At 30.4% G+C, this 24,849-nt stretch overlaps 1 protein-coding gene across 9 annotated transcripts; it reads right to left on the bottom strand.

The window, feature by feature from the left end:
• Window positions 1–18: 18 nt before the first annotated feature.
• On the bottom strand, window positions 19–24,575 carry LOC105198893 (protein phosphatase 1 regulatory subunit 12A). Of its 9 annotated transcripts, XM_011165744.3 has the most exons (22): window positions 23,735–24,573; window positions 19,003–19,133; window positions 18,250–18,368; window positions 17,455–17,614; window positions 17,053–17,197; window positions 16,450–16,583; window positions 16,219–16,364; window positions 15,805–15,936; window positions 15,527–15,609; window positions 15,331–15,457; window positions 15,148–15,256; window positions 14,708–14,842; window positions 11,799–11,981; window positions 11,142–11,273; window positions 10,105–10,288; window positions 9,595–9,747; window positions 9,209–9,392; window positions 8,571–8,680; window positions 8,294–8,365; window positions 4,431–4,754; window positions 3,746–3,838; window positions 19–1,356 (listed from the first exon to the last, which is right to left on the bottom strand). In XM_011165744.3, the coding sequence occupies exons 1-21, from the start codon at window positions 23,981–23,983 to the stop codon at window positions 3,746–3,748; spliced, it is 3,105 nt and encodes a 1,034-aa protein (XP_011164046.1). In that variant the 5' UTR covers window positions 23,984–24,573; the 3' UTR covers window positions 19–1,356. The 9 variants fall into 9 exon arrangements, with proteins under 9 accessions (XP_011164046.1, XP_039309168.1, XP_011164049.1 ...); XM_039453234.1 differs by lacking the exon at window positions 9,595–9,747 and having other exon boundaries at window positions 23,735–24,575; XM_011165747.3 differs by lacking the exon at window positions 15,805–15,936.
• Between the last annotated feature and the right edge of the window lie 274 nt (window positions 24,576–24,849).

Raw genomic sequence — 24,849 nt, forward strand, 5'->3', positions numbered from 1 at the left:
TAAATATTTACACAAATATTATTTTCTAATAAACTTCATTACGAAATAACTACATTGAGTCATCCTTTTTTACAATTGTTTACAATAATATCATTAAAAAACATGCCAACTGTCAATTACACATTCCACATTATCCAATATTTATAAATTCGTCTTTATCCAGAGCATGTATTGGACAATCATTTATTGATGTTGCTATAAGAAAATAATAGGTAACAGCATTTTATATCGGACAGGTAATTAAAAATAATAACACAGATTCTACGTCAACAGTTCGAACTGAAGTTACCACAGCTCTAATACATACAATAATTTTAGCACTTTAAGGAGATGAAAAATCCTGATGTGTCTAAAGTATATTTTACATATCTGTGACATTATATAAGAAAAATGTATTATATATTACAGAGTAATTAAAAACATTTACTCCCGTATATATGCATCAAATTTCCGCCTATACTGCAAACATGGCAATGATGGAAGGATTTACAAATTGCAGTCTTCAGAGAAAGGCCACTTGAGTAGCAAGGTCATGTTTTTTGACTCCTTCTTTACCACCTGCGTAATTTAGTCAAAAGTAACAGATATATCGCTTATTGCTTCAATGCAAACAGACTCATTTACTTGATATATTATAGATTAGCTTAGATGCAGTCAGAATTTCGAAAACATACTCCACGGGTAAAAATTCTTTCAAATTGCTAAAATGTGTGTGCCACATCACCATTGTCTATTTATCCGTATTTACAAAATGTCCTTATAAAGAATCAACATCGATAACGTGATTTGTTAAAAAAGAAAACTGTCCATAAAGATCAACAGTTCTTTTTTCTTCTTCCTAATAGTCAAATAAAATAAACTTGACTTTTTTTTACTATAAAGCATTAAATTGATTTTATATATTGGATTATAAAATTCATCCTTCTGTGACGTTAAAAATTAATTCCACAAAGTAAAATTTCTCTAAGTCTTTTTTACGATCAAGTATTCACAGTCTAAGAATAGGAGTAACATTTCTTTTCGCTTTTGGCACAGCCATGCGATTAATTGATCTCATTATTGATATACATATGTATCTCATAATTGGAATAAGTTAAATTACTACAAAGAAAATCATCGATATAAGAAATAAATTTATCGATAGCATGATGCACATTTGTAAGAATACTAGCGATAATGATGATGCTGCTGTAGTTAAAGCAATTCATTCAATTATAGTTGTAATACAACGTAAAATTTCATTACGATGTGCAGTTGAGACTACAAGATTTATTTGGACAATTTGCTGATTACTCTGATCAAGGCACCATTTTCATCTTTTAGCCTCTGATTTTCGCATTTTAGTTGGTCCATCACCTAGAAAAAAAAATGCCACGCTAATTCTTATGCACTAATCAGCAACGTAACATTATATAAAGGAGAATACAGAGAAATAATGCCATTATGGACGGAATAATTTCAGTGCTCACAAAACATCAGGAGGATAAACGGAAAGAGGCACTCTCACAAATATTACTGCAACCAAAAGTCATTAAAGTATTCGGGTAGTGTATACTAGCAGAAATTATTAAATGTTCAGATAAATATTGACACAGATAAAAGAACTGAGAAATGATCATAAATATGCAAAAGTGTTTCATCAATTTATAATCTTTGATTACATACAATACCACAGAATCACAAACTTTATTTCTTTCTCAAGTATTATTGCATTTGTACACTTTTTTCAATAGTTTACATCTAATCAAATATTTAATTGATTCAAATAAATAACTCGAACTAACTATTTAAATATAAATTCAATACTTGATTAGATTATTTCTTGATACTATAATCATATGTACAAATATTTTACAATAAAATTTGTGTATATATTGTTTAGAAGAAAATTTATCCTCGGACTTATACAATCTAAGCGAGATACAATTAGTGAGTAATTAAGTTGGTAGTTTAGGCGACGTACAATCTTAATTAACGACAATTTGACTTCAAGTTTCGGGGGCATTTCATACGTAAATGCAAGAAATAATTTTGTGTTATGGTTGCAATTGACTGTAAGATTGTAATCATTTGTCACATTCTTTGTTGTTGAGCACTTTTAAAACACTACAAAAAGTAGAAAATAATATTGTCGATACGAAAGCCTTTCTACTGCATACCAGAATAATGATAAGTATGCAATATTATACGTAAAAGTTAAAGAGGGATTAATGTCAACTTCGTAGATTGATCTTTTTTTTAAGTCTATAAAGTGCAATAAAAGTGCAACAATGTAACATTTAACATGCTTCCTTAAAGAGAAAGACAGAAAAGAGACAGAGAGGTGAAAAAAATCTAAGTTAATAGAGTGTAACTAGTGTTGATTTGAACAGATCGAATATATTTCGGGAATTGAATGACTTTCACACAGTTATGATTAAGATGAATAAACTGAAAAGAATAATCAACTGCAGAGTCATAGCTTTGTCTTTCATGTGAAACACGTGCTAAGAATGATTATCAATGCTTGGTGATTGGCATTCGGTTTATTGATGTTATTCTGCATGTTGGATGATGGTTTTACATGGAGGAAAGTTTCCTAAAGTTAAAACTGTGATATCTATATTCATTCCTATGCATTTTATAAATGACAGACTGCGTTCTTTCTTATCTTTTGTTAAAACTTTTGTTCCTTTTTTTTTAGTAAACGTATTATTAAATAATTCATTTGTAACATGCATCACACAATCAGCTGGGATAATTTCTAACCATTGTCACGTTTGGAATTTTATAATAATCTTGAAAAATTGTATACGTATAATTACGAAACTAATTGTTCAGACATAAGAAGTTTATTTTATGTTACAAATTCATCAAATGTTTTAATTTTTTTAATGGAAAACTCGATTGAAAGTGAAAACCCTTGTCGGTGATGCATTGTCAGTATTTTGATTTGTAGTATAAAATAAACTTCCAATAGCCTGTGTGTTCGGACAGTTAGTGTATACCATGACTATAAGATTATCTTGTTTATTTAATACTATTTCGCCAAAATTTTACTATCTTTTACACACATTTTCAAACTTAAAAATAAATTTAAAATAAAAATAGATAAAGATAGAGATAAAGTAGAATCAATGCTTTATTGGAATTTTATTTAAATATATTTTTCAATCAGATTTTGTCAATAATAGGCCAGTGACATTTTTTTAAAACAAATTTCCTTTTGATGGCAATGTATTAGGGGCAAGAGTTTTTACTTCCAATCAAGTTCTCCCTAAAAAATTATGATATTTGATGAATTTGTAGCATAAAAAAATTCCCAGTATTCTGTGTCCGATCAATTAGTTTCATGTCTATAATTTTATAAATGTAATTATATGAGTAAGAAAATTTTCTCAATATACATTGCAAAAATAAAGGTACTATTAGTATCACACAATTAAGACGATACAGGATTGTGTAAATATCAATATTCGGAATGAGACACATGTATTATAATAAGCCTGTGAAGTCTTTCTTTTGTAAAAGTAAATTTGTCTTTAATTAATAATTAATCAACGATCGCGTTATATGTTGGAATGCGCTTTGCAAAACTGATTTGTACGATAAGTATGATGAGTAGTATCGTTTCTGTTTTAATATTGGCGATCAGAACACAAAAATTATAATTAATCATTCGATTAAAAGAGTAATTAATCAATTAATGCTGTACGTGAGATACGATGTCTATCGTTAACGCAGATGCTGTCATTGTGTCCTTTACCTATTTAGTATTGGTGAGTTTGGATACGACGCGGGTAAGTGCCCGATTTTCGGCTTTCAATCTCTCATTTTCAGCTTTGAGCTTTTGCAATTGCTGTAAACAGTTAAACGATTAGCCTAAAACCCCGCCACTGCTTTTGCTACTCCCAAAAATAACCAAAAAAACAAATAACTAATTCGCGTTCCGTTAATAAACGAGTAAAACCGCGTGCAATTCCCCGCTAAACTACGTTACTAGAAGTTCTGAGAAGCGGAACTCAGGGGAAAATGTAAAATAAGGCTACTGAAAAAATTGCTATTTTACCCGTGAAAAAAAGGAAACGAGTATCAATAAAAAATAGAGAATAAGAGAGTAAAGCGTCAATTTGCGTAAAACTGCCAGGTAAGGAAAAGCATATAACCGAAGCGAGATCGGGTCTTCGTACAAAAATAATTATTGCTGTTTTTGCTTGTCGCTTGCAATGAAGTCACAGCAACACAAGAAAAAAGAGATGACGGTGTATAACTAAAAAAAATCTAATATTGTAAATATACTGATACGTATATTCGTACACATAAAATCACAGACAATCATGTCCAGTCTCTTCATATTCTTCAATTAAATGTATGAAAGTACTTCTTTCATTCGCTTTCGCATACAATAACAGATTCATAATCAAAATAGTACATCAAATCTGCGAACTTACCTTCAATTCTTCTTCCATCTCTGAAAGCTTCCTTTCCATGGCTCGCCTTTCCCTTTTCTCCGCCTCAGAGAGAATTACTTTGTTTTGGTTGATTTGCGTTTTTTCCAGTAAATGCCTGACTTCCTTTAATTGCTCATCGGAGCGTTTCAGTTTCTCCTTTAACCTTTCGTTTTCGACCTGAGATTCCTCGTATAATTTCTTATAATCTAATTCGCCATTTTCGGAACTATTGGATTTTAATCTGATTGGTGTTGACGAGGCCTCTGATGATAGCGAAGATATCGAACCTAATCTAGTGGTTCTCCCAGAACGATCGTTTCCACTCTAAAACAGATACAATATTAAACATTTATTCATTTTCATTAAGATGGCATTATAAATTCTTATCAATTTTTAGAAAAAATTTAATTTCATATATAGAATGGTTTTATATTAAAAAAAAAAGGTTTAAAGATGCATTACATGTATAATCCCTGCAAAGTAAATTGAAAATGTTAATATTTATACGTAAAAAGAATAAAAAAAAAATGTGTGTGCGTGTGCGTGTGTGTGCGTAAGTAAACGTGCGCGCACGTGTGTGTTTGTATGTAAATATCATATTTTTATCTAATATTTTTATAGTTTATTTATTTTATTTGTTATTAAAAATTAAATTAATTTAAAACATAATGACCAACTTTAAAACAAATAAACATAAGGTTTTATTTAAATAAAATTTAGTAACAAATGTTAATCTGAGTAAAGTAAGAATTTTAAAGTAAGAATTTTATATAATAATTTAATAATATTCACATATTTTAATAAGAAATATATAACGATAAATGATCCTGATTAGGCTATTTCATAAGAGAGTGTTCGTTGCATTTCGTAAAATGTTTTAAATTTTATTATTTCATCGATATTGACTTTATTTATTTGATTGTCACTGAAGAAGACTGTTATAAGATCAAAACTAATCGTTATTATAAGGTTTGTTGTTGTATATTTCTTATTAAAATATGTAAATATTAAATCATTGTTATATAAAATTTACGGCAATAATACCTAAACCAGCTCTAAAGTCCAAATTAATATTGATTATTGAATAATGATAAAAATCTCAATTCTTTATATATTATTTGATATATTAAGTACTTTAAAAAAATATTTAAGATGATTCATGCAAAGTTTTATTACGATTCTGAACTTAATTGTTTTATAAATAAATAAACAAATAAATTTATTTACAAAACAATTAATCCCTGCATTACAATGAAACTTTATATAAATCGTCTAAATACTTAAAGCACTTACATTAAAACAATTCAAATTTTTGTCATGCTTCTTAATTATATTTCCATTAAAGCACATTTCTACTTTTTATTGAAATAATTTTTAATTAAAGTATAAAATTACTGTCAAATTTTTTGTATTACCCAACTTTCAAATGCAATATAAAACATTATATAATTTTTTCATAGTTTTGAAAATATATATGTCACATTAATAAAATATTCATTTAAAAATATTCTAAAAAATTCTGGTAGCTTTATAAATATTTCAGTATAGGTTTAGGATACAAAAATCAAGGGAATGCTTACAGCGTATCCCTCAGAACTAGTTAAACTTTGTAGACTGGAACTTCTCGATCCGACACTGGGACTTGGTTTTATTTTGGATCTGCTAAAACTCTCGGTCTTTTGCACATGTGGCCGGGCGTTTACGTTTAAATAATTGTAACTGGGAGACGGACTTAGATTCAACGGACTAACGGCCGTGTGAGAGGGTAACGTTACACCACCATATCCCGTTGACGTTCCACCATACGTCGTTGACGTTCCACCGTACGTCGTTGACGGTCCACCGTACGTCGTTGACGTTCCACCGTACCGATTCTGATAATTCGGACTGTTTGTGGACTTCGTATACGGATTCGCTCGGAACAGGTCGCTTTTTGTATTTTTATTCAAAAAACTAGATCCAGAATATAGATTTGGGGACTTTACGCCCAGCAATCCCGTGTTATACGTCAAATTATTCTGATTCAACGAGAGCAAATTACCGATCCGTGACCTATTTCCAAAAATTGATTGCCCATTTGTTGACGCTTGAGCTCGTAAGCCCGCAGCTGTTGTTGGCTTAGTCTGTGCTCCCTTTCTGCTGTACGAAGACATGGTTTGCGTCACGTGCGAAGTTATTACGAGACACTATAGAATCGGTAGCTTTTTCTGCGAGATCCGTCATACATGTACACACACGTTACTCACATAAATGATTTACGACAAGTTTTGCTACAGCCTGTGATATTTTAAACGCAAACGTTTTTCGATTCTTTTTTAAAGCAGAGTCGCGTGTACGCAATGCCGCGGATAGCAAATGATAGACTGACGGAGATTGGGCAGGGGAACCCAAGACATCAGGCAGTTCGTTTCAAAGCATCACTACTATGTGCTATTTTTGGAATGCACGCGGAGATATACACAAGTATCAAGGTTGTATGTTTCGGAGAATAAATGCAGCTTGTGCCACGGTTTAAATAGTTTTTTTTAAACACACAACAGCTTAAATATAGACGTTTATAAATAAATATAATATATTTCCATTTTATGATAGAAGTATGAATCACAAATCTTGTAATATTAGACAATAGCTTTCGCATATATAAGATTTATATAGAACACATTAACGATCTGTCTGTCATCGATATATAAAAGACTAAAACGTTTTAGTGATGTTCATGAACGCTAAATAAACGGTACGCGTACGATTCTAAATGTCAAATTCTATTCGTCAGAATGTATTCCAAACGCGTTGAGTAGAATACTTTTAGACACGGTCAAGCCATTTCAACGCGATTATCACTTTTTATTTCCCTTGTAAATTAAGTTCTTATATATAATTTAAAGCTTTGATGACTTTATAATTATAGAATAGTACAGATATTTATGTCAAGATTAAGTAAAGTTATACTTTGATGATCAAGCCATGTCATTAACGATTATCTCTTTTTGTTTCAATTATAAATTAAGTTTCCATATATAATTTAAGCTTTTTGTCAAGATTAATTTGAACAGTTTATATTTAGAATATTAAACATATCGAGATTAAGCAAAGTTATATATTGATGTCAATCACGATCATTTTTCTGTGTATTTTCGTATGTCGCATTTTCTGAACGTGAGTGGCAGAATAAACGAATGCTGGACTATTTTTATCGAGAATAGAGGCTATTCTTTCAAGAAGCTAAAAATAACATGAAGCTCCGGAGTAGTCTATAAAAAAACCCATTATACCCAATGAATAAAAAAATTGAACTGGAAAGTATGAACGAGTTTCAGAAATAATAAAAAAAGTAATTTGTGAATATTAAGAAAACGTTTTCTTCCATGTGACTCTTTTTATACATAGAATAATCGTTCGACAATCGGAACATTGCGAGACAAAAAGCTGTCAGTATCGCGTTTAAAATGATATAACGTCTTATATCCTATACTCTCTCCGATTTATGAGTGTTGTGTTTCCCTCTGCGTCATTTAACTGCGCGTTATCCAATTTTGGATTTTTGGCACGTGTCTGGTAAATCCGTAGCAAGAAGCACGTAAGTCGAAATTCAGACGCTTTTGACGAGTCAGAAGAGTTTTTGTAAATCGAAGGCCAGTAAGAGAATATTTCTCTTACTGATATTTTAAATCAACGATACATTAATATTTATTGCAGAAATTAATTTATCATTTATGCATTGTTTCAAATCAAGTAATCTGAATTGGCAGTACTGTTTGTAATGGTAAAGAGGCAATTACTGGAATAATTAAATGCAGCTTGGAGAGAGTTGGCATAACACTATGTAACAGTTATATTTTACATTAAAAAAATAGATTACTTACTTCGTTGTGATTGACCTTGGAATCATCGCAATCACCACCAGCAGTGAGATCTTGCTTTTCTGGGTCAATTTCCTATAAAAAATAAAATGTAATATTTTAGAATTGTTCAAACATATTTTTTATTTTTATCATATAACTTTTGTTAAGTTTAACTTTTTGTTCAATTCTCTTCTGATTAAAACTTTTAAAATTTATTTTCAATTCTATCTCATTTTCTTATAATATTAATTTTTTTGGTGAAAAAAATATAACCCTATTATATAAAATTGTTACTAACATCCATATCCACATGGACTACGCCTGTTGATCTTCTCTTAGGCCGACGTCGCCTTTGAATAACAGCTTGTGTAGCTTGTGCATTCCTACTATCATTTTCCTTATCTTGTTCTGTAATACGTAAAAAAATTCCGTCTCTCTATAATCATATACATATACTACACAAATTAATGTTTTTTTTTTATTTATATGTGATAGAAAATTTCTATTATAACGGGTTGTATTCCTTATATCGTTAAGACGATATTCTTGCTTTTAGTATTTTCTGTATCCTTTTGTAAACAATTTTTTTGAAAATACTATAAAAACTATAAACTCGAAATCTAGTACAGTTATTTCTTGTCATTTAAATGTTTACAATTTTTTCAAATATTAGAAGATATTTTTGGCAATTACTCTCAAATATAAGCAAGTAAAAAAAAAAAAAAATTCTTGTGAAAATATCTTTTGAAAAATGTTTCGAAAAAATGCATTAAAAATTTTACAAATAATTTATATGTTAATAAAAACTTTGTGAATTTCTTTAATCTGTTCTTTTTCTAACTATTAAGAAATACCTCCTACTTAAAAAAAATTTTTTTCTGAAATTCAAAAGAAAAAAATAATAAAAATATAGTTGATTATTTTGTAAATTTTTACCTTTGTCGTCAGGTTGTTTTAACGATCTTCTAAGGGGTAAAGTTACTGTGGTTTCTGTGCTACTGGTGGCAATAGTTTCCACTGGCGCTGATGAGGGTCTAGGTACACCGGTTCCACCAGACGGTCTTCTCATGTAGGCCGTTGTGTTATCAATAGGTTTATTATTAGCATCCTCTAACTGAAACTATATAATAAAATATATTATAAATCTTATTATAAATGTAAATTTGTATAAAACATTTTTGATACATTGTTGGCTAAATTCTCCTGCATTACATCTTTAAACGCATTGTAGCGTAGCACCATACCGGCGACCATACAGGCAACCGTGAGAATTTGCGGATTAATCACAGATAAATAATGATTTTGTAAGCGCACACACACACCTTGCTTCCATTGTCTACCCTTAATCTCCAAGATGGTCGTCTCTCGGGCAAATTAGATTCTTCAGAAACTTTATTTGCAGTAGTCACAGTAGTGGAGGTTGCGGTTGTTATCGTAGCTGTGATCGAAGCTGTATTGCTGACAGTAGTAGTAGGCTGAATTATTTAAAAAAAAAAACATGAATAAATCATAATGTCAATTTCAATCGTGGGTTTTGTACGAATATAATAGAAAATAAAATATTATATACTCTTGATTTCAAGCAACACAAGTACTTCATTGAAATTGTCTAATATTCAATTAGATATTAGATTCTCATAAAATTTATTACGTCCAAACGTTAATGCCGCAAGAGGTTTTAATATTCACTATCAATGTTCTCACACTAGACGAGTCTTCCTTGATATTATTGCACATCACTTAGCAATTATTTCTTTCGAACATATCGATACAGATAGTTAGTCACTTTTATAATCACTCGATAAGACGATAATAACTGATATGATCTTTACCTGCGTAGACGGTGTTGATGTCGGCGATTCGTTGTTCTGTTGCTTTTTTTTCACTAATTGCTCCGCACTCTTAATCTCGTCCAACGTCACACCTTGCGTAGACCTTCTAGTTTCCCTTACTCTCTTTGCATGAGCCTTCCTTTGAGTTTCGCTTTCTTCATCGCGTACCGGCGGAACAAATGATCTGTACATATACATACAATGACACATAAGATATCAGCTTACAAGTTGTAACAAAAGATACATAATATTGTCAGACTGTTTCATCTGTGCAATAAAAAACAAACTCTTAGTAAGCATATGTAACACAATTTGTAAGCAATATCAAAAGATTTCACATAAAATAACAAAAGTATACTCCTGTAAAAAAACAGTTAAAATATCTCTTTTGTTTCAGATGTACCTTTACCATTAAAATGTTACATAATTTCAATGTCTTCGTATAGTAGTATATTAATTTTGAAATTGATTAGAAAAAGAGAATAGAACTGTAATGCTCAATATCATTGATAAAGAATTATTCTGGTCAATAATTTTTATAAAGAATTGTCAACTTTTGTTGCAATAGATTGAACCATATTAAAAATATCACAAAATTACATATTTAAATTGGTTATTTGAAAAATAAAGTACTTCAATTTTTGTCGAAATTAAGATATCAGAAAAGATAGATATAGAATTTCCCTCAAATATCTCAATTTTGACAAAAATTGACTTGTTTTACAAATAACTGATTCATTTAGTTATAAATCAAATGGTGCATTTGTGTGGCAGTGTGTTTTATTTGCCAACTACAATCAGGTAGTATTTAGGCAAATTTGATGAATTTACAGATGTGTAGTGGATGAGGTGACTATCCATATATAAAAGGAATCCAAATATATAGGACAAATAATGTGAAAATAAAAAGAATAATCACACTGCAAAAGCAAATTCCCATGCTACTGCCAGCAAATTAATACGTAATTAATACGTAAATATTTGACAATATGCAAAAATCATATTTTGGGAGGATCTTCCGAGCAGTGAGTACCCACTTGAAGAAATTCTTGAAGATATTTCCTGGACTTAGCTTGCTCCCTCCTGGTGTAGTGGGAGTTCCAGGAGGAGTTGATATTGCATTATTTGTATTCGATACAACTGTAGATGCAGCTTCCACTGGTTGAGCACTATCCAGCCACATTAATATTATAACGCACAATACAAAATGTAAATACAAAGATGTCATTTGTGTGCACATGTAATAATGTATTTTAATGTTATAAATAAAAGAATGTTCAAGAATGTTCAAGATTAGAAAAACTGGTTTTAAAAAATCCAAATATCTAGATAGTTAATTATGCAGCAAGTAAAAATATGCGAGTTAAAATTTTTATGTATAGTTTTATGTAAAGTAGATAAAATTTAGAATTTTTAATTAGTGTAGGAAGAAACCAAATAATTTGTAGCGTAAAAATATTATGTATAAGGATTCGATTTTAACGAAATTTAGAGATATAGTAGAAAGATAATGAGAAAGAAGATAATTAGAAATTTTACAGCTAGTATCTTTTTTACATTTTGTAAAACAGTGAAATACTGCAATCCACTTATAATTTTATGTAAAATATATTAAAAAATGTCATTTTATAACATTTAGATAATATTTAAAATATATTTAATAGGTGTTGATCTTAGTATAAAAATCTATTTACCTGCGAATTTGATTGACTGGAATAGGACTTGTTGTTGTTGTTGTTGTTGTTGTGGCAGTGGTAGTTGTTGTAATGGATGACAAAAGACTTGATGCCAATGTTTTAGATGCAGATGTTGGTGAAAGTGTATTGCTTCCTTGTGGCAGTCTTGATAATTCCAAATTTAATTTCACGTCTTTTTTTCTAGAGTAACAATAAAATAAATAATTAAAAAAAAGAAATAATATATAAAGTAATAAACTATCAAAGGCATATACTTAAATATTTTCGTATTTATTAATATTTCCATAACTAAAATAAATTTTCTATTTAAAATAAAATGTTTCTTGTACCAACAGTCAAATGAAAACAAGACAGACTGTATAACACAGTATATACAGTCTCGTTTTCATTTGACTGCTCCTTATAGAATTTTTCTCAAATGCTTTAATTATATTTAAAATTTATTTTTTAAAAAGATGTAAGTGTAAGATTATAAATTTCTTTAAATTTTATTTATTTGTTATCTCAGTAATGTCACTAATTTAAGAAAAAATATAACATTTAAAAAAACAAGTACTTTAAGTATTGAGTGAGTGAAAAAGTTCGTACTCCGATTTATTATTAAAACTCAAGCACAGTTAGTAATTTGGCATGTTGAAAATTTTGGTAACGTTCTGGTATTAGTACATGGATGCTTCGATAAAATGACTTCAGTTTTGCATTGAATATGAAGAAATAAAATGGGTTTTGACAACCTAAAGACGCAAATATTTTCCCATTCAAATCGTTTTGTAATAATCGAAACAAACGATAATCAAATGATGCATTATTAGAACACGTGTCATGGAATTCGGAATAAATTCTAATCGGAATTATTCCGTTTCTCCTAGAAAATAGAAATGTAAGAAATAATTGACTAATTCTAATCGGAATTCATTCCAAATAATTTCATAATATATGCCCAGAAAAAATAAATCGTAGATGTGATGATTTCTTATTTTAGTTATACTAAAATTTCTTTAGTTTGCACAAGATTTATTTTGTATTGTGTAGTTTTAGCGTTGTAGAAAAACGATTCCCTTATAATTGGTCAGAATTGAACACTTCCAAATTATTATTTTTAAATTGTCTAATTGTTGACAAACTGTCAGAATTAATCGCTTGACCAATGGGAGCAGCTCAAAACAAGTTATTCCTTTGTAATCCTATCAAACAAAAAGCATCACCTTCTCAGAATACAAATTAACTTCTGCCTTGAATTCTGCACACTTATCTGCTTGTCTCAAAGTGTTTGCGTCGAACATATATATATATATATATATATATACACATACACACACACTATACGACGTACAAGATTTATTATTCATTGCCAAACACAAGTCAATCCAAAAACAATTCTGTATTTAATCAATCAAGCAAAGAAACAGCTGTAAAAACTCGATTTAATTAATCAAATGATCATATATCGAGCTTGAAAGTAAACCTAATCTCTTTTAAATACCAAAATTCGATCAATCTGTTAATGTTGAGTTTCTCAGCAATCTTTTCTGTTGAAATTCGTGATTTATTTGGCACTAAATTGTGCGAAACATACAATGTCATTATCTGTGCCAGAGCTGATCGTACAGATAAAAATCACCACATCTAAATTTCACAAATGATTTTTTAACAGTTTAAATTATTAAAACACGATTAAAAAGATAGACATCTTGATTGTGTTTTTATGGATATTCCAACTATTACCCTTTCAAAACTCATAAATCATAATATGTAGAAAAATACAATTTTTCTTTGCTCATTTTCAAAAGTTTTTTTTCACAGCATAAATTCAATCATAAAACGTCTTTCGTTCAAATGACATTTAAATACATCACTCTTCCACAAATATGTACACATAACAATCAATGGCGTTATAATACAATTTTCCTAAAGATTTTATTGAAATCGGGTATGAATTTTTGTGCTCACCCAATATATGTAAATTTTCATGAGTAATTCAGAATTCATTAAAAGTTAATATTTTAATCTGTGTTTAGCACTATTATTTGATTTAATTTAAAGCTTTTTGAGGTTGCAAACTGGATAATAAATAGCAAGCGACATTAAAAGCTTATTAGTAAAGAATGTACAAAAAAAAACACTAATCACTTTGTTACATTCTCATACTTTTCAATAATACAAATAGTATAATATTATTGCAACAGTATATACATTATACAGTACAATCATGTTGGACAAGGATAAAATTAACAAATTAATATGAATATGATTACAGTGAGATATTTACCCAAATTTTATAAAAAAAAAAAAAATATCTTGAAAATTTTCGGATTTTTTAAGAATTATATTCAAAATTCCAGGTAAGATTGAAGAATTTTATAATGCAACTTTGAAATAAATTTATTTTATTATACCTTTTAATGGTCCTTAATCATGCAGTCACAAAAAAATCACTCAAGTTTTATTAATTTTGAGAAAATAATAAAAAAATAACATGAACTAAATTACATATATATTATATGTAACATTTAGCAATAATACACAGATCTAATTCACCGGAATTTTAAAATTCGAAAAATGATTAAATATACAACATCAATTTAAAAAGATACTGTTTTCTATTATTACCAATTTTTTAAATAAAAACTCGCGAGTTACATGAGAATATACATAGATATGTACGCCATATTTATTGTTAATTTATTGTTATACATTAAAAAATAATCAAAAAATTGTATAAGAAAGAAAAAATTAAAATTCAAAAGTAAAATTGCAAAAATTTTCCTGAATATCAATACAATTTCACAAAAATTCATAATTGTATTCCTTGAAAATTCCAAGTTTTCTCAGTAGTAAACATCTTGTTACAGTTTGTATTGTTCAAATAAAAGCTATAACACTGATTAGAGGCATGCGGCATATACCTGTGTGTTTCGCGTAGAGATGCAGAGCGAGTTGTAGCATTGGTGTGAGTAGGAGTAGCTGCATTGCAGCGATGGAGGGTAGGGCACGAGAACGCCTTGATGCGGGCACGTAATGCCAAATACTGCTCATAAAACCTGCATCACATGCATCACCGTGCCATGCATATATCTCTACACTAATTATCATTAATAGTATAGGGACATACGCTACCAATACAAAACGCTAAGATTTATAATTAATGCGAACACATAGAGAGTATGCATATTACAATATCTTTGAAACGTAGCACCGCTGTTAATAGCATTAAAGAATTGCCGATATCATTAGCAAATAAAAAAAAAAACATGATACTGCTACAAATATAAAGCTGCGAATTTATAATATTAAAAAAAAAAAAAGAATGACATGACGCATAAAGCAGGGACTTGATTAAACTTACTTTTCATCTGTCTCGAAACTATGTGTTCTTCTCAATACCACATCGGGTTCTCCACTAACTTTGTTTGGTGTTGTTGGTATCTTAATATTGTTATCCTTATCTTCGAGTTCTGTGAAATTATACGCAAGTTTATTGAGAGCTTAACTTAGAAGTTTATATAATCGTAACAATCAATGAACGCACTTGTAGATGCAGAATTAGTAGTTTCAGTACTTTGCATTCTATTTCGAAAGGAACCTGAACGTCTCCAAGATGGTACAACACCGTCCTCATTATTATCAGTCTGTTGTTTTGGAGGCAATATTGGAGCCTTAAAAAAAAGCAAATAAATATAAAATTGTTCGAATATAAAAAAAGGATTCGTTATTAAATGTTTTACCTGATTAGGAACTTTATTAGTTTCGACTGGAGATATTGGACTATGGGGTGCATTTTCATCTTTGTTTACTCTATTTTTCTTTTCTGCAAAATAATTAATCGAAAATTTTACTTTTTTATGAATAAAAACGTATTTAAAGTCCAACTCTTTAAAACAATAACCAATCTAGTAAGTTTCATTTATAAGACACTGTGTTATAAAACTTTTATATAATACATGCAGTAATAAATAATTCGTATAAAAAAAAAGAGTAAAACAGTCTTACAGATCAAACTTACCGTCATCTGTAAGACATGTCGCGTGGTTAGACTTATCAGATTGATTGGAGAAAGTGGAAGAGTGTGATTCTGAGCTAGTCTCAGATTCACCTTCACCATCACTCTCTTCCATGTGTGTTTCACGTGTTGCTTCTGTCCATGCAGCAATGTTATAAGAAATACAGATTACAGTTAACAGTACATAAATTAGAATCGCAAAAACTGGACAATAGGATCAAGATTTGTGAGAAAATAGTTTGTAAAAACATATAAATTATATTCTTTCCTCATTCTTCACATAAAAAATAAACATGGAAGTTGCAGAGAGTAGATAGTTATTTTGTATTAATATAATCTCTTGAAAAAAAAAGAAAAAAAATATAAACGTGCGGATTAGATTATATGTTGGTAGGTATAGTACAAACATAATCTTACCAACGTCGCTGTTTGTACTAGTGCTGGAATCTTCTTTATCAGATTGAATCTCTAATTCAACCTTCTTAACTTTATTTGGCGTTTCTTCTTCAAAGATTTCTGTAATTTCTTGTGTTGCTACTGCACTATCAGCACTCGTTGAGACACTGTAATATTTAGAAATATATTGTTTTACAGAAAAGAAAAAAAATTATTGTTTTACATTCCGTTATTGAGAATTATACTGCTAACCGTTTCTTTGGTATAGACGATTGCTTTTTATTATTTGTTTGTGGATTTTCTTTTACAATAAGTGCTTGTTGCTCTCTTAAATTTTCAAGAGATTTGAGGATATCTGCATCAGCAACATCAAAAGCAGTTTGATCCTAAAAGCAAGGTACTGATAAGAAAAGAAGTAGAAAAGAATAATATTAAAATAATTACATTTCTTAGGTAAAAATTCAAAACTAAAGATGTACAATTTTATCATTAATTATGATTTTGCAATATCATTACTGCGGTTGCTTTCTTTAATTGATACACAGTTGGATTTTTAATTACAAAATTGTATACAATTTCAAATACAACTTAAGTACAACTTAAAATAGCTCTTATAATGCAGTACTCACTCATTAAATATTTATAAAAGTAAAAGAATTTCATAAATAATTTTTATCTGTTTTTTATGTTTATTTCTTTTTAAAGTAAAAAATTTATTTTGATTTTTTTGAATCACATAAAATTTAAAATTACAGGTAATTCAAAATTCTATTTATGATATAAAATAGCGAATAATAAACGATTTAAAATTCCATTTACAGAGTTTACAATTATTACAAATGTTTATTTTCTTACGGCGTAATTTTTCATATCCATATCACAGCCGTTCTCAACAAGAAGTTTGCAAGCTTCTAGTTGTCCCCAATGTGCTGCACCATGCAAAGGCGTCCATCCATCAAAGTCTTGTGCATCAACATTGCATCGAGCTTGTAGTAATATGCTGCACAGAAGCATTAAAAGAATTCATTAAAATGAATTAACTCCAAATCTGTATTTAAAATATCAGAAAAACTATTTTTAAAATAATTTTTAAAATTTTTAAATTTTTAAAATAATTTTTAATATTTTGATACATATTTCATGTTATATATGCAATACAAAAGATTCGTAACTTCTTCTAATATTCATTAAGTAAATAACGTCGGATAAATAACATTGGATAATTTTTATTTTTAATTAAGATGTGTAACATCTTACTGCATGACTTTGATGTAGCCTTTGGCAGCGGCGACATGGAGTGCAGTGGCTCCTGATCTTGGATGCATGGAATCTTTGCCTGATGCACCTGACCGCCAAGCTTTTGCATCATTTAGCATTGACCGTTCTTCTTCGCTTCTGGCCTGATCACAATCGATGCCTGTACATAAAATATTTGTTATAAAAAAATTAATTTATTTCGCATATTCGACAATTAATTAATTTCTTTTTAGCAAGTAATCTGTATTTCGCAGATGTCTAATTTTTATTAGCGAATTTATTATTTTGGAGAAAAACATTTAAGAAAAACACTTTCGATATCAATATCTTAAAATATTTCTATACGAATATTTATACGCATGCAAAGTGTGAATGATGCATGGTATTGCTTAAGAAAATATTTCAGCACATTGTACGTAAAATTAAATCTACATTACGAAAAGGGGTCAATGAAAGAGGATGTCTTTGCCAACGTATGATTTGCAGTGTCTGAGCGTGCAAGCTTTTAGCCGGATGTTGAGCTTTGGGTGCTTAATGTTTTATACGTCAAACGTTTATACTTTATACAGTTTCATATATAACATCTAACAGTTTTATAAATAGCTTAGACAAAGAAATGATGAAAAACGGTGGCTAATTGCCGCTTACGCAGTTAAATTGCTTGTAAAATTATTGCAGCAGAGATATTTCAGTACTAAGATTTCCAGCTCCGATTTTCCTCGGAAGTCTATAATTAAAAGTTTTACGCAATAGAGAGGCCTCAGACATCCTGCAGGTATACATATAAATACAAACCTGCTTTATTTATATGCTGTTGGAGCATGTCTTCCATTTCGTCGCTTTCTGCGATATCCAGCGCCAGTTCACCATCATTGTTCACTGCTGCCAGATTACATCCTTGTTCTATTAAGTATCTATAAAATAAATAATTTTTTATTTATTACAATAAACGTGATTAGTACATTTATAAATAAAAGATTTCCTGCAAAAACTAAACAAGTCCATTTTTAATTAAGATTGTGGTGCCAAATCATTGTATAATAGTATTGCTCCAGTAAGAATCAAACAAATCTATAGATTTTTTCATGTTTTTCTTTTAAATCGGTCCTTAAAATATTAATCAAAATCTAAACTTTGTTCTTATACCTATTATACATATATTTAAAGAAAAATTACCATATTTATATAAACAAAAATATGAAAGAAAAATTTTTGTTAAAAACTATTTGTAAAATTTTGTAAATAAAAAGTGAAAAGCGTATTATTTTATACTTTAAATAATATTTCCTTCTTTATCTTTATCATTATTAATGTTTTAAAAAAAGATAAAATATTACAAGATCAATAAGTATTAAATATAAAATTTTCATGTCTAGAAAAAAATTATATTTACACAATAAATAGTTTAAAGATAAAAAGTTTTGTTTTCTAAAAATATAACATTTTAGATTTATTTAATTTTCATAAAAAAAAATTCTACAAGTAAAATATAAATATAAAAAAATATAGAATGGTATCTTTCTACAGTTGTTCAAAAACTTTACTAACTTGGCAATAGATATAAATCCGCAAGATGCTGTGGCATGTAAGGGTGTCCAACCTTCATTATCTCCACGATTGATATCCGCTCCTTGTTCCACCAAAAACTCCACCATATCCAGATCATCATCAATGCAAGCCTGTTGTAATAACATAATGCGGATATATGAATACATCATACGCCGATTACATCAATATGCGTGAGTACGAATTGACTACAGGGTATGATGAGGTAGGTCCAATTCAATATAATCCACCTTAAAAACCAACTCAATAAAATTGTTTCTTTTTATTTTTTAGAGAATTAAAAAAATTGTTTAATTTATTTTTGTTTTAATTTCATCCTTCTCCAAATTATAATTAAAAACATCATTTTTTTAAAGCAAATTTACAAAAAAATGTAATATATGTAATATTTTAAGATTTCATGCAATAGGGAATTATTTTTTGTCAAAAAATAAATTGAATAAAAAATGATCAGGTTCAAAGATTAATAGAAAATGTCCTTTATACAAGTATATGTTTATCTATTAATTGTCTATTATCTATTAATTAAAACGTATATTAGGTATATTAATAAATAAATAAAATAAAATTAATTAAAATTAATTCATAAAGAATTGAATAGCAAATTTTGTCAATCGTCCGTTAGTGAACAGTAACAAATAAAAATGTATAAAATCTAAAAAAATTTAATAAAACCCAATAAAGTTCATACAAATTCACTGATCTTTTAAAAAAAAAATCCGGGTTTTTTCAAACCTTGTTAAACAAGAAATGAAAAGCGTGCTCAATTGGCAAGATGTATTTCGAGGTCTCGACATCGAGACCGCTGATTTTGCTCGGTCTAGTCAGGTCTGGTCGCAATCCAAGGCTCAAATCGACGTTACGTTATAAATGTGCTGTTAAATTTTTGACTGTTTCTTATTACTTTTAAGCAGGGTTAAATAAGTAACTAGTTAAAAACTTACAAATTTATCAAAGTTAAAAGATATAACTTTTAACTTAATTAATTTTAAATGAATTAATTTTTAACTTCAACTATAAGTTATTTTTTTAAAACAAATTTCAACTTATTAACTTTCTTCTAAGTTAAAAATTCATATATGTAAAAGAAGGAAATTATAAAAGAAAAAAGTATAAAATATTTTCATACAAAAAAATATTATTTTTTTGTTACTTCATGTAAACTTAATTTACAAACAAAATATTAATATATTTATCAAGGCATATTGTAATTATTTGTTATTTACAATAACTTAATTTTTAAAAACAAGTTTACATTCTGATTTAATATAAATAATGTTTTTCAAAATTAACTTTTAATTTTAGTTGATTTAATCTTAATAAAACTTTGAACTTTTAATGAAACTCATAATAAAACGTAACTAAATTAATCTTATAAGCTATTAACTTTAACGATTCGATTTACAAAGAATTTACAAAGAAACTTTTAAAAATAATTAATCCAATCTTGCTTCTAAAACACCTTAAATGGAAACACTATTTCTAAGATAATAATCGAATATTCTATCAATATATGTATAGTAAAATTATATCACAAAATTTATAAGATTCCTTTCGGAAAAATTAATTTTTAATTTTACATTTTTGTGTACATTTTAACCGAATTGTGGAATAAAATAAAAATAAAACATAATTATCATTTAATCGTTATCTTCATAGATGCTAAACGCTCTATAATCTTTTCATGTAACATTAAACGTACGGTAGAAGTATGAATTATTTTTCACATCATTTAACATGTGCAAATAATTCCCGCGACTTCGACCAAAGTGAAAAAAAGTTAGGTACATATTACAATATTGCTAGACACAGAGAATTTAAACTGAACACAGATGCTGCAGCCTGTGACTTCTAACAGAGAGCTATAAATAGCATTTGATGCCTGATGTATTTTCACATTCTATTTTCGCAAATCCATGAAATGCCTTAACTTCCTTCCTTCTCGCTTAAATAACAGTCATAAATATTGATTCACATTATAGAAAATATTATTCCGTTTAATAAGACTTGGATAAGACTCTCTATGACTGTTACTACCTAGAATACATGAGTATCTCCTTACGCTTGCATAATTATATTGAACCACATTTACATAGCTTTTTCGCTCTATTTCGAAATCGTTATGGTTGTTAATTAAATTTAATTGGCAAGTATATATCAAGAAATACATTATTCAAAAAATGTAAAGCAAAATTAATACATATTGCATTAAATATTATTTTTAATAAATTTAATTTTTTTTTTAATATCGTGTGTTATGATTTTACATAATTTATGGTTCGTCAGAGATTCGTTTACTTAAATAATTACTTCTTTTGACCAGGATATAATTATTTCTTTCCTCGCTATCAGAAATTCTTACACGCTAACCGGCCTTCTTCTCGTTAATGTACCCTCATTAATTACTTAGTACTGTAATAACCGTTATGGTATATATGTATCTACAAGGTGTCCCGGATTACCCAGTTGCGTCCGCTTTCGGAAACACCCAGAAATAGATGCTCCGTAAAAGCTGGCCACTTGCAAAAAAAAATCATTGCCAGTATGATAAGAAAATTGCTCTATAATTTCGAAGTGACATTATAGTTAGACATCTTTTAAAAATTAGCACATAGAATCAGTTTCAGTTTCATAACAAAGTCTTAATCTCCTAATTTCTCGAGCAAGTAATTAACTCGAAATACGGCAATTTTTGAGAAGCCATTACAAAATAATAAAAGTATTAAAAATATTGAAATAATGTTCTAAATTATTAGATATATAAAAGACGATCATGCAATAACTCAAAACAGACTGAATCGAATATATTGTAATATAATTATATACATTTAGTTAATAAGAATATTATAATATGTATGTTGGACTCAGTAAACATTTTATATATTCCCCAACATTCTAGACATATAAATTAAAAATTGTATAGATATGCATTACACAACGTAAAAATATAAATTTTATTCGTCAGCATGCTTTATAAAAAAGAACTTCATCATACCTTATGAAATAAACAATATACTTTAATAAACAAGAATAAATAATAGAATATTTTAATAGAAGAATAGACTAAAATTAACAATAAATCATTATGCTATTCATCATTATTCCTTAACTTTTTAAAGGTTTAAAAAACTATAGCTGTCTTGTCAAATAAAAAAACTTGTAGAAAATTAAATATTTTTTTGAGAAATCAAACCATTTCTCATAATTATAAATTTTTTAGAGAATAAATATTTCTAAGGAAGCTTTATTGCATATTTAGAATATATATTTTATCAGAATTGAGTAGTAACGAGTTAAGAGGTTAAAAGTTAAATAATAAAGTTAAAAAGTTAATAACTTTTAACTTAGTTTACTTAACTTTAAATGATTTAATTTTCATCTTTAACTAATTATTTTTAAAACATAACAATATAAACTGTAATTTACTAACTTTTTTTAAATTAAAAATTTAACTATGTAAAAGAAAAAAATTCTAAAATAAAAAATACATTCTCCCATAAATATACAATATTTCTGTTATTTCATTTAAACTTAATTTACAAATAAAACATTAGATTTGTTTTATGATTCATATTATAATTGTTTTGAGTAATCTAACTTTAAAAACTTGTGAATTTCTAATTTAATATAAATAATGCTTTGCAAAATTAACTTTTAATTTAACTTAAGTTGATTTAATCTTAATAAAATTTTGACTAGTTAGTTTTTTGTTCATGTAACTTTTAACTAAATTATTTTTATGAGTCTTTAACTTTAACTTAAAAATCTATTATAAATATATTAAAAATATACATTGACTTATTCTGCATTATATGAGTATGTATAAAGTTTTATCATTTCTTTCTAATTATTGCATTGAATACTTTTTGCAATGCCTGTATTTATGCATAATGTGGATTTTAAGATCTGACAAAAATTGATATGATGAAAGTTTAGTATGACTTTACGTACATTTTATATGTTTCCACTTTGAGGGAAATGAATACATTGAAATTCTGACGAGCATCAAATAAAATAAGTGAGGAACAATCGTGCAGCAAGTTATAATGTTGCATTTTGGAGTAAAACACATATTAATTGCAAAATGCAAGTAATAATAGCAAAGGATCTGGTGGAAGAAGAAAAAGGATCATGATAGCTCCACGTTTTACTCCGATCGCGTGGCTACGTTCGAGTCACGGCAGCTAACGCGATACGTCAAAACATCTTGCAATAAAATTAGCATTTCGGTTACACAAGCGAAGTATTACCGCCTAAAGTAGCCTCCTCACTAATACATGTAACGCAATAATTAACGGTTGAGAGCAGACGTTTGTGATCAGCGTGGTGGTCTCTTGACGGGATTCCAAGAGATAGATAGAGATAGAGAGAGAGAAAGAGAAGAGGGGAAAAGAGAAAGAGAGAGACCTGTTCCCTTTGACACCGGCGTCTCGAACCGAACAGCGAGAACGGCGCGTCGCGTTTACGTATTCTCCCTCTCGTCGGCAATCTCTCGTCAATCACCCCCGCGAATAATGCCCGAATTAGACAGCTGGAGCTCGTAGTGGCCATCTTGCAGAATTACGTTTGCGGGAGAAGGAGGGAGAGGAAAAAGAAAGAAGCTAGCAAACGTCGAGAGGAACGTTAGCAGGACGCGTTCTGCGGGGAGGGGAGTTCTGTCAAAAGCTGTCAAAATCAGCGGGACGTCAGCGGATTGCTCGCTATCCTCTTTTACCTGGTGCAGCGCGGTGAGGCCATCGACGTTCCCAGTGTTTATGTCTGCCCCCTTCTGCAGCAGACGCACGACCTCCTCCTTGTCGCTGGCCGCGCACGCCGCCAGGAACACGATGTCGGCGGAGAACTTGATTTTGCGCGCAACCTGACGCGGCTGCGTGGGCTCGCGATTAGTCTCGGACTGTTCCCAGCGCTTGAGCTGTTCGGCTCGCTTGAACAGGGCCGAGCTCGAACGTGTCTCGAGAGACATTGCCCCGACGACGACGGCGACGGCGGCGGCGGCGGTAACGACGGCGGCGGCAGTGGCGGCGGCGGTTAGGCGGTGGCGGCGGCGGTGGCGGTGGCGGCAGGCGGCGGCGGCAACGCAGCGGCAGCGACGGCGACGACAAGCAGCAAAGAGAGAGAGAAAAAAAAAAGCACGACGCGCTCGCTCGCACGCTCTCGCGCGTTCCTCTTCTCAAGGAGGCAAGGCAGAGAAACGGCAGCAGGCTACTTCTATAATCGCTCCTCTTGTCGCGCGCACGGGCTTCGCTCCTTCTTCTCTCGCTTGGCACACGCGCGTGGCCGTGCGCTACACATACAAGCCGACGCACGCGCGCACACGGTCACTCACTCACTCATTCACTCGCTCTCTCGGACCGTCGCTCCCGTTCCCTCGCAGTCTATCTTATCCGTCTTGCTCCCTCTCTTCCTTGCCCTTCCAGTGTCTTCCACTTTGCTCCGTTCGTGCGCGTCGGCGGCGGCAGCGGCGACGACGACGACGACGGCGACGACGGCGACGACGGCGACGACGGCGACGACGGCGACGACGGCGACGACGGCGACGACGGCGACGACGACGACGACGACGACGACGACGACGACGACGACGGCGGCGGCGGCGACGGCGACGACGGCGACGACGACGACGACGACGACGACGACGACGACGACGACGGCGGCGGCGGCGACGGCGGCGGCGGCGACGACGACGACGACGACGACGACGACGACGACGACGACGACGACGACGACGACGACGACGGCGGCGGCGGCGACGACGACGACGACGACGACGACGACGACGGCAGCGGCGGTGACTGAGCTACGTGAACGAACACGCACACACTCGCGCTT

Source organism: Solenopsis invicta, chromosome 9, assembly GCF_016802725.1.
Source record: "Solenopsis invicta isolate M01_SB chromosome 9, UNIL_Sinv_3.0, whole genome shotgun sequence".
NCBI lineage: Eukaryota > Metazoa > Arthropoda > Insecta > Hymenoptera > Formicidae > Solenopsis > Solenopsis invicta.

Coding starts and splice junctions, on each gene's coding strand:
- LOC105198893 (XM_011165744.3), bottom strand. CDS start 23,983: ATGTCTCTCGAGACACGTTCGAGCTCGGCCCTGTTCAAGCGAGCCGAA. Junction 19,134..23,734: donor GCCTCACCGCGCTGCACCAG/GTAAAAGAGGAT, acceptor TTATTACAACAG/GCTTGCATTGATGATGATCT. Junction 15,610..15,804: donor GACATGTCTTACAGATGACG/GTAAGTTTGATC, acceptor ATTATTTTGCAG/AAAAGAAAAATAGAGTAAAC.